This window comes from Protopterus annectens, chromosome 12.part0 (assembly GCF_019279795.1).
Source record: "Protopterus annectens isolate FY-2018-M chromosome 12.part0, PAN1.0, whole genome shotgun sequence".
Taxonomy (NCBI): domain Eukaryota; kingdom Metazoa; phylum Chordata; order Ceratodontiformes; family Protopteridae; genus Protopterus; species Protopterus annectens.
Genome location: NC_056746.1, coordinates 991,357,727 through 991,368,112, shown reverse-complemented (window position 1 = coordinate 991,368,112; position 10,386 = coordinate 991,357,727). Strand labels below are relative to the sequence as shown.

General features: G+C 37.0%; 1 protein-coding gene across 1 annotated transcript in view; it reads right to left on the bottom strand.

Moving 5' to 3' along the window:
• ADA (adenosine deaminase) overlaps positions 1-4,693 on the bottom strand; it is a 758,716-nt gene extending 754,023 nt beyond the window's left edge. The window contains exon 1 of the mRNA XM_044090009.1: positions 4,280-4,693. Within this exon, the coding sequence (XP_043945944.1) occupies positions 4,280-4,330 (51 nt within the window). The 5' untranslated portion in view covers positions 4,331-4,693. The remainder of the gene's footprint in view (positions 1-4,279) is intronic.
• Positions 4,694-10,386: the final 5,693 nt, after the last annotated feature.

The following is a 10,386-nucleotide window of genomic DNA, read 5'->3' as shown; positions in this document are numbered from 1 at the left end:
TCATTGTAGATACAAAGTAGAAAACAGAATGCACACTGAGAGTTTTGAACAGTGTTTATTGTAACTGGGGGGAAATAGCCAAGTAATGGGACACAGAAATGTCTGCTGGGGGGGCTGTGTATGGGAGGGCCCTATTCATTACCCTGCCTAGGGCCCCATTTGACCTTGATCCGGCTCTGTACACACACACATTTTATATATATATATATATATATATATATATATATATATATCTATATATATATATAAAATGTATTAGTCCACTTATCAGGTTAATAAACAAATAAACTGTAACTGTTACTATGCCAATTTTAGATCTATTTTCTGGATCTAAAAGCACAGAAACCTGGTTTGGTATCTGATCTCCAAAATACAATTTTATTTTATGTGCCTAAAATGTAAATAATGCTTTCAGCTTTTCTAGGCATAGGAAAAACTAGTGGAAAGGGACTAAAAAAATAGATACTACACAATATTACTCCAGAAAATGTTTACATGTTGATGGTAACTTTAAATTCCATGTTTGAAATTGACATAAAAAGGACAGCATTATATTTCAAACTCAGGTAATCAATTTATAGGCTCTACAGGGATACTAACAAGACAGATCAACCACATATCTTTTTCATCGTTGACAACCAGAGACATGTAATCATCACAATGAAAAATAATTAGTATCAAAAAATTATTCTTTTGTACATAGTGCTTGTATTGTTCAGTAATGTGGTTAACACTAATGTATCACAACTGTAAAACAGTTCATTTCTAGGGTGTGGCAACTTCTGTGTGCAGTTTACTTGATGTCCCATATTTGCGTGGACTTCTGTACAAGTTTCTACTTTCCAGCTCCAGTTGTTAAATGTGTTGATAAGCTGAATTATGTTACTACACTGTTCCTAGGTGTGTGTGTTTGTTTGTGTGCGTCTGATCCAGGCTGGTCTTGTGTCCCTCCTGTGGGTGGTCCCAGCTTTATGCCAGCTGTTTATTAGGATAGGGTCTTACTGCTATAATCCAGAATGGTGTGAAAGTCAGAACAGAAAGTAGATATTGAGGATTTTTTTTAAAGAAAACAGTTATCTGTTCACGATGTAAGAGCCTACTTAAGAAAAGGACAGGAGGAAACTATATCTCTGTATTAACTTGGCCATACAGCATGGCAACTGTTACAAACTTTGCAGATATACCAGATGTGAGTAATTCAGCAGTCATGAATACAGAGATCTTTAGGTTTAGGACATACTGTCCCAAGGAACTAGGGACACAGAAGACAACACCTTCCATTACAAATTAAATGGACAAAAGTCAAGCTTTTTTTCTTTACCTTTTTTTTTACACTAGCAAGGGAAGCTGAGCAGAAGACAATGTTTTTTTAGTGTACTTAGCATGTCTGCAAATGTTATAAGCCTATGGTAATGAACACTCACTGTTTGTCTTTTAGCTTCTCACATAACTTGCTTATTTTAATGTTCTTGCTCTCCTTGTGACTGGGTATGGTGCCCTAAACTAGAAAACTTCGAGTGATACTGGTCTAAAGAGATAACACAAGATATAGCTAACCGACCTGACAACAATAATCAGATTTTCATGCTGCAAACAGCCCAAAGGAACCATTCACTTAGTAAGTCCAAAGATGCTGTCATTGCATTCTGTCATAAGAAGACATCAACAAACAAATATCTCCACTGAATATACTAGGCATTTTGTGGTAGTCATAACTGTGGCTATTCCCTTGGTGGGGGTATCTCTTGTTTATTTTGGCAGCAGATGTTTTCTACCTTGTGAAACACATAATAATGAGCATTATGTTGTTATCTTTCCCATTTTCCCCAATAATGCTAGGGTTTTCCAATTGCACTGCATACAATGAGATGTAAGTTAATGTTCAATAGGTTCCTGTGCTATTTAGGTTTTGTCAACAAGACTGGCACCCTATTGCCTTCTTTACTCTCTCATTCCATTTGCTTTAGCTAGTTGCATTATGTCTACACCATCTTATTTCACCTACATTTTACTATTTATATTACACTGCACAGTGATAATGTAAATATTACATAAATTAAAAGCAACTGCTTCTTTTATCATCTGTAGTCATGAATAACAAAGAAAAATGCTTGTTTCAGTATGTCCACCGAGGTCCCCACATTGGCCATTTCAGTTTCAAGCTGAACAGTTGTTTTAATACATTAGATATGTTTTGTGGGAATGGCCCCTCATATCCACATAACTGACTGTTAACTTTAACCACACTAAACAGCATTCCTAACTTAGCTACAGTACCTGCAAGTCTAAAACTCTGAAACTATGTGTTATCTAAAAAGCTACCTACAATTCAAGTCTGTAATAACAGACAAAAATGAATCATTTGATTCTCTAATCTGGTGGGCTTTACAGACATTGACCTACCCATATATTCTTTCTTTATTACTTTGCAGAAACAATGGTTTAGTTTAAATGTATACAAAGTTTCTCACCTATTTAGGTAAACTGACAAAAGAATTAATAACCATTTACATAATCTGTCTTGTTAATAAATCTTCCTGCATAACTCTCAACCTTCCATCTCCAAAATGAGGAACACTGCCTCTCATAATGTGGAACAAATGGTCAGAATGTGGAAAGCTTACTAATGGGCTGTTAACAACTTCAGTTAGAAAGCTCACAGGATGGCTAAAATGTGACATTTTTAGTTGCAGAATATGTATTTTAATAAAAAAATATGATTTGGCTCTATTTCCCATTTATATCAGTTGTACTGTTTTGCTGGAGGAGAGATTCAAAAGGACATTTACAAGTAAGTCTCAAAAATGGACTCTTGCAAATAAGTCATACAAAAAAATCTTCATCTGACAGGGTGGAGATGGTAACAAGTTGAACTTTATGTACGTCTTGTCAGAGATGTAGTCCTTCCTAGCCAAGTAAGTAGTAGGCGATTAGGGATAGTGACAGTACCGGAAGCTAGAGTAGTTGGGAGATCAGCATGTAATCTAGTCACCCATGTAGTAGCTAACATGTCAGCTAACAATGAATGTATTTCAGACCCTTTCAATGTGGAACTTTGAGGAACGTGAACTTTTTAAGACCCCAAATGAGGAATGTTCCTCAAAATGAGGTACACTTAACAGGTGTATGCCTGCAGCAGGCTGAGTCTTACTTTCCAGCTCCTTACAACAAATGTGATCCTTCTGTCAAATGGTATGCCTACATTACTCTTGTATTCATGTAAACAAAACAAAAAAAAACATATCACATTTTACAGCAAACATATCAGCTACTACATGGGTGACTAGATTACATGCTGATATCCCAACTACTCTAACTTCTGGTACTGTCACTATCCCTAATCTCCTACTGATTACTTGGCTAGGAAGGACTACATCTCTGACAAGACGCACATCAAGTTCAACTTGTTACCATCTCCACCCTGTCAGATGAAGATTTTTTTTGTATGACTTATTTGCAAAAGTCCATTTTTGAGACTTACTTGCAAATGTCCTTTTGAATCTCCATTCTCTCCTCCAGCAAAACAGTACAAGTGTTTTTTTTTCCTTCTAATCAACTTTTTGAAACTAAGATTTGTCTCTGAAGACTCCATCCTATTATAAGCTTCACTGACTAGGTATGGTGCAATATCTAAACTTCCATTTCTGTTGTGCTTTTAACACATTTACACGTGCCTGCATTCCCCTGTGCTCACCATGTGCTTCCTCGGTTTCATTACTAATAATTTATTTTTGAGCACCTGCTGTTTACTTCTGCAAATCTCGGATTTTACTTAACCCAGTTGTATTGTCTTTGATGCGGATACATAACTTAGGTCATGCTGCCAGCAGAAGCAAGTAGTAATCTGCCGAAAACAGTCCTTCTGTATTTATGATTTAGCACAAAACAAGCAGGAAGTATTTGCATCACAAACTACACATAAATTGATACTGTGGAGTCCCGGGTTTACTTACATTCCCCGATCAACTAATTCTGCAGAGCAAGACTCAGGAATAGCCAACTATTAAACTGAGCTGTGGTTTTTCCCGGGTTTTATTTTCCGAACACTTCAACACAATCCAACATTTGTACAGCCATTTACTACTTATGCTGGCTCCCCTATGGTGTGGTACCCGAGTCCACCAAGAAGTAATTCTTCCCTCACATAATACCACCCCAAAATGCAGCTAGATCACTGCTGTTTGCCATCGCCCCCAACAACGGTCCCACGAGCTGATACACAAAGTGCTGGAACACACACACACACACACACACACACACACACTGACTGATCGCTCACCTTGGGCTTGTCAAAAGTGGGCGCATTGCTGTTGGTGTTAACGTTGTCCATGCTTGTTGGGCTCAGCGCCAGTCTGGGGATAGGTTTCTTTCTAAGGTAAGTCCGTAGAACTCGGACCACGACTTTCCTGTTTTAGAGGCTCCCCCTAAAGGCAGCCTCCCTTTTTTGGTTCCCCAATTTAAACAGCGGCTACCCAAGACACGCCTGGTTCTGCCCACCAGCCTGCCCCGCGGCTCGTGCTCGGGGCTGCCCCCAGCTGCCACATCAGGGCCATGTCAACAAAGCAAGAGAAGCGAAGACTTCTGCACACTTTCAGCATGCAAATGCTCTACTACCAAAGACATGCTGACTGTATTTTTCTTTTCTTTTCTTTTTAATCAGTCTGTCGGTGTTCTCCAGTTGTAGGTACAATACAAATTCATAAAGCAAACAAATGTCTGCTAAGGACGCAGGACTAGCTGTTCAGCAATTTTTCTTGCTAAGGTGAAAATGAAAAAGTGGAGTGGATTATGTCATCCTCAGGAGATAAAACGGGTTTGGCTGAATGGTCCTTCCTGATAGCAGTGTTAGCACTACAGGACGAAATATGTTAAAACCGGCCTGCATGGATGGGAGGTAATAATAGCTAATGGGTGTAAACGCAGTATGGCTCTGACAGCTTTTAGGAAAAAGACGGACTGTGTTCCACGCCCTCTCTTTCCTGTGAATGAGTGTATCCATTTCTTGTTGTTGAAAATTGCTTTTATGTTAACACTTCTGCAGCGTTTTTTAGTGTTAGAAGTTACTTTACCCATAGCTCTCAACCTTCCATCTCCAAAATGACGAACACTACTTCTCACAATGTGAAACAAATGGGCAAAATGTGGAACACTTACTAATGGCTTACTAACAACTTAAACTAGAAATCTCATAGGATGGCCAAAATGTGTTATTTAAGCAATAACCCACACCTGGGTGTGGGAAATACTGGATTTACCCACTGTTGGTGTGGTTTGGTCACGAGGGCGAAGTCAGAGTGGCCAAACAAAGACAACCGTGGGTAAATCCAGCATTATCTACACCCAGAAGTGGGTTATTGCTATTATACAATGACATTATTTAAGAAAAAAAATACTTTTCTTAAATAAAGGGATTGTATAATGCCTCCTTGCTGCCCTTCCGTAGCTGTCTGGTATTCTGCGGCATTTCTGATGTACTGCGCATGCGTATGCTTACGCAGTACATCAGAGCTGTGGGTGGAGGCAACGGAGAAAGCAAGATCTCCGCTGCTTTTTACAAAGTGTCTCGCTATGTTAAAGGAGTTTAACATAGTGAGGCAGCTTTAAAAAAAACAACGGAGAATCTCTGTTGCTTTTTTTAAAGCTGTTGCGCTATGTTAAACCCATTTAACATAGCTAGACAGCTTTAAAAAAAGCAACGGAGAAAGGAAGATCTCTTGTTACTTTTTTTAAAGCTGTCTCGCTATGTTAAACTCCTTTAACATAGCGAGACAGTGTCTAAAAAGCAACAGAGATCTTGCGTTCTCCGTTGCTGTAAAAAAGACTTATACTAATGGAAAAAGTCCGGGCGACCGGACCTTTTTCCATTAGTATAAGTCTGATTTACAACGTGCATGCTGACCAATCAGCCTGCACGTTTTGGAGTATTCATGGGGGGTTGTATAATTTTACTTATGGAATAGGTCTTTTAATTAAATAATGTGATTCAGTTCTATTTACCATTGATATCATTTAAAATATTGCTAACATTGAAATGGTCTGTCACACATTCAATGTGGAACTTCGAGGAACATGAACTTTTTAATACCCCAAATGAGGAATGTTCCTCAAAATGAGGTGCACCTGAGAAGTATGACTTTACCCACTTGTTGAACACACACACACACACACATACACACACACACACACACACACACACACACACACACACACACACACTAAATAATTTGTGCATTTGTTGAAAGTGTTTTTCCAGGCAAACATTAGTAAAAGGAAATTAGACGTAAATAATACTATTTGTAATGTTTACAGTGTTGGGTAGTTGTCTTAAATTTTATCATTGTTCACAGCTGCAGGTATATAAGTATACCCCATTTTGAAAAGTCCATGTTCCTTGGTGTTTCAACCTCTTAGAGCAAGAAATCTGGACAAAGCCATAAAAATGGGGAGACAAAGGCCCAAAAATAGGGACAATTTTTAAATATTGCTCTTACAAACTTAGAAAGTTGATAGAATAACAGGTTTCACATTAGCGTGAATTTTATAAAGGCTACGAAGCCTAAAACTCAAAATTCTGTCATTATTATCAGACATCAGTCCTCAGTGATTTGCCAGAAAACAATTTTTGGTGAAACAGACCAAAAATATGAGAATAAAATCTGGGCATTCTGTGAAAATCTGGACAGTTGAGTGGTATGTTTGTGTTCCATAATGAAAGGGTTTATATTACACATTCATTATTAAGAATGTTTAACTAATATCCACAGAGAATAATACTAAATTGTATTAACTCATGAAAACCACTTTTTATACATATAAAGTAACATGCTTAACAATGCTGGGAGCTTCCTATCTAAAGTTGTTAGTGAATGTTTCACATTTGGCCATTTGTTCCACATTATGAGTGACAATGTACCACATTTTGGAGATTGAATGTTGAGAGCTATGGTTTAAGGATTATTCAAAAGTGCATTTATATGTGACTAATATGGAAAAGCAAACAGTACTGAAAGCAGATATGATTATACATGAAAAGAACACACCAGGATCCTATCACTTGTCTAGTTATCAAAATATACATTCTTAGCGCAGCAAAATATTGTTTGGTTAATATATACAGGCTGTTTTTTGCTGCACTAAGAATGTTCACATCGAACTCTTATGCGTTGGACAACATAATTCAATACAGATTTCTGTTACAATGCAGAAGCTGTGTAGTAAATGTGAAGCTAACTTAATTAGTACAAATTCAAACTCCTTCAAAGTTGAATTGTTACACAAAATCTTAGAAGGTAAACTTATGGATGATTCTACTGATTGTCACTGTATTAACAACACTTTTCTACATACCGTTGTATTATTTGTGGAATCCTGGAATGTGTACTTCTAATTAACTGTAAAAACAATACCTATGGACAGATTACTTGTTCGTCTTAGTGTTCCTATTAACAACAACGAGGGCAACAATGATGTTAGCACAGCTGAATCTACTCAAACTTCTATACTAAATTCAAGAAGACAAACTAAAAAAAAAATACAGAAAGATTCACACTTGAGATACTCTAATTCACCAAAAAAGCTAAAAAGAGAAAAATCACAAGGAATATAAATCTTAAAAGAAGTAAGTAAGCTAGTAAGGTAAGTTATGCAGTCCACATTGTTGACTGTGATTTGACAAGCTCTGGTGCCATATCCAAGCAGGCCCCAGTCCATAGTTTTGCAATTAATGCAAGCAAACTCTCTAGTCATGAATCAAAGGGTAGTTTGGAAACTACAAACTCAGTACCTGCTAGACCACTGTCACTTTCATCACATTTAATAATGAAAATACAGTTTCAGTTAATTTTTTTTCCCTCTGTAATTATTACCAAACTTATAGCTCCTTCATCAGTTCTCTTTTCTGAAGTTATTCTTATCTAATCTGATAAAAAACATTGTTAAACTAGTAGGTCAGATTCTACATGAACAAATGACAGATGACACAAAGATGAAAAGACTGAAAAGAAGAACATTAGGTAGCAATCTCATGTGGGAATTACCAACTCCTCCTCCAGAAGGTGAACCTCTAGAGCATATTCAAGAACGCCTGCAGAAGGTGAACCTCTAGAGCATATTCAAGAATGCCTGCAGAAGGTGAACCTCTAGAGCATATTCAAGAATGCCTTAACACTGTAGATAGTTTCACTTATGAGAACCATACTGAATATAACCCTTCTGCTGTAGAGTCAATCTTTCCTTTTATTAACAAGAAACATCTTTGTTGAATTACCACTGTTGACATAGGCAATCATACATTTATATTAATTAAAACAAATTATATTGACATATTTTCAGTTTCAAATATTTTACATCACGTATAATCTTCTATATAGTCATTGTCATTTGAACATTACATAGATCATTCAGTTCCTGCTTTCCCTTAAACATCATTCCCTCCTCCAAAACATTTTTCTGCATGTATTGTTTACACAATTCCCATTTTTCTATGTAATTTGCTGATAAGCTTTTCTAAAAATCCCACTTTCAGTTCATAATTCTGTTACTAGTCACTACTTCTAGTACGATTGATTTAGACTTTGACTTCTATTTCCTAATAATTGCATCTTTGGAAGCCACCAGAAGTAAACTCAGCAAGATCTTTTTATGTCTAGACAATATCAGTTATGTCCCTTAGTTACACCAGTTTTCTCATCTAGTATTTATGTTAGAGTAGTCTGCAGGGAATATTTCAAATCTGACAACTCGTTACACTCCCAAAATATGTTCCCAATTGCTTCTTTATTCCCTGGCAAACGTACAACATATGCAATCTACCTGAGGAAAAATTCTTTGGAGTCTGCTTGGGGTATAAAAATACATATGCCACCACTTCCAAGCAAAAATCCTAACTCTTCAAGACTTTGTTGTATATGCGGGAGCCATACATATATCCCCCCCCATTGTTTTTTTGTGAATGTTTGTCCAGTCTTTCTTTCCATTCCTTTCTGACCACCTCTGATTGATTCCTATAGTTATTATTTAATATTTTTGTCAGAAAAATATGTATTAGTATATGTATTAGTAATATGCTTAGTGCATTTAGAGCTTGAAAAGGGTTAACACATTTATTCTATTTTACACTGCATAAATCTGTACAAATTACAGAAGCTTTCTGACCTTGTATTGTCATGAAATATGCACAGCTAAAATCTTTGCTTATGCCTTGGAAATTTACTGAGAAGCAGATGATTTCTGCTTGTGTCAGGAAAATAATGAGTAGAACAATACCACTTGTATTAATGTTATGAAACTTAGACAAGGAGTTCCGCTTGTGCTGTGAGAAAATACACAGCTGCAGAAGCTATAGATAATCAGAACAAAGACTGCTTGAAAATATGAACTGCAATCAGCATTTGCTTGTGCTTAAGTTAGAGAAGTACCTTGAAATGTAACACATGTATTAGAATTACACAATAGAAGCTTGTAACGGGCTAGGGCCCACCAAGGCCAGGTTGTTTTTCTCAAAATGTTTTTCGCAAATATAGTCATGTCAGCAGAAAATGTGAGTAACATCTGCTGTAGAACAATACTGAAAGTTGTGTTTAATTACGTCAGCCATAGAAGGCCATGTCTTCTAAAACAGTATAAGAATAGCATACTAACTGTTAGTAGTTAGGCAAAATCCTGTATTTGCATGTTTTTGTCTCCTTGCTGCAAGTTATTAAATGTGCCTTAACTGAACCTTACGTGTATTGGTCTTTGAAGTTTTTTCCTTTGACAGATTGGTCCCTCGAGCCAGAAACCCTCACTTCGCCTCGGATCAGACAAGCCATGTGGCTTGAAACCGTACGGGGAAGAAACCACATCGGTTCTTCTTATTTGAAAAGCCCTCTGACTGAATTGTCGTACAAAAGAGGCCAGCCACTTTCTGATCTGCGACTGAAGGACGGGTTTACACGAACCAGGTGATCAATCACGAAGGCTCAGGTAAGGTGAATCTACCTTTTTTCTGTTTTAGATCAGGGACTAGATTTGCATTGTTTTGTTGAGACTTTGTTTTTACAAGTCAGGGACAAAAAGATTACTGTCTTGTCATAGATCAGGGAAACAGAGCAGGTAGGCAGTCATTCTGAAGAGGCTATAACAAAATCCGTGGTACCACGTTAAAAAATACGGAGTTACGTAATGATTAAAAGGGTAGAACAAAATGGGTAATAATTGCACAAAAAGATCCCAAAATCCGCCGTTAACCGAAGACGTGAAATACATGCAGTCACAGCATGCTGATAATATTAAATACTATTCAAAATGGGTTGATAAGTATGAATTTGATGGTAAATTAGAAAAATCCTCGCTTATCAAACTTGTCAAACAGCTTAAAACCGATTCCAAAGGTCTGGTAAAAAAGCA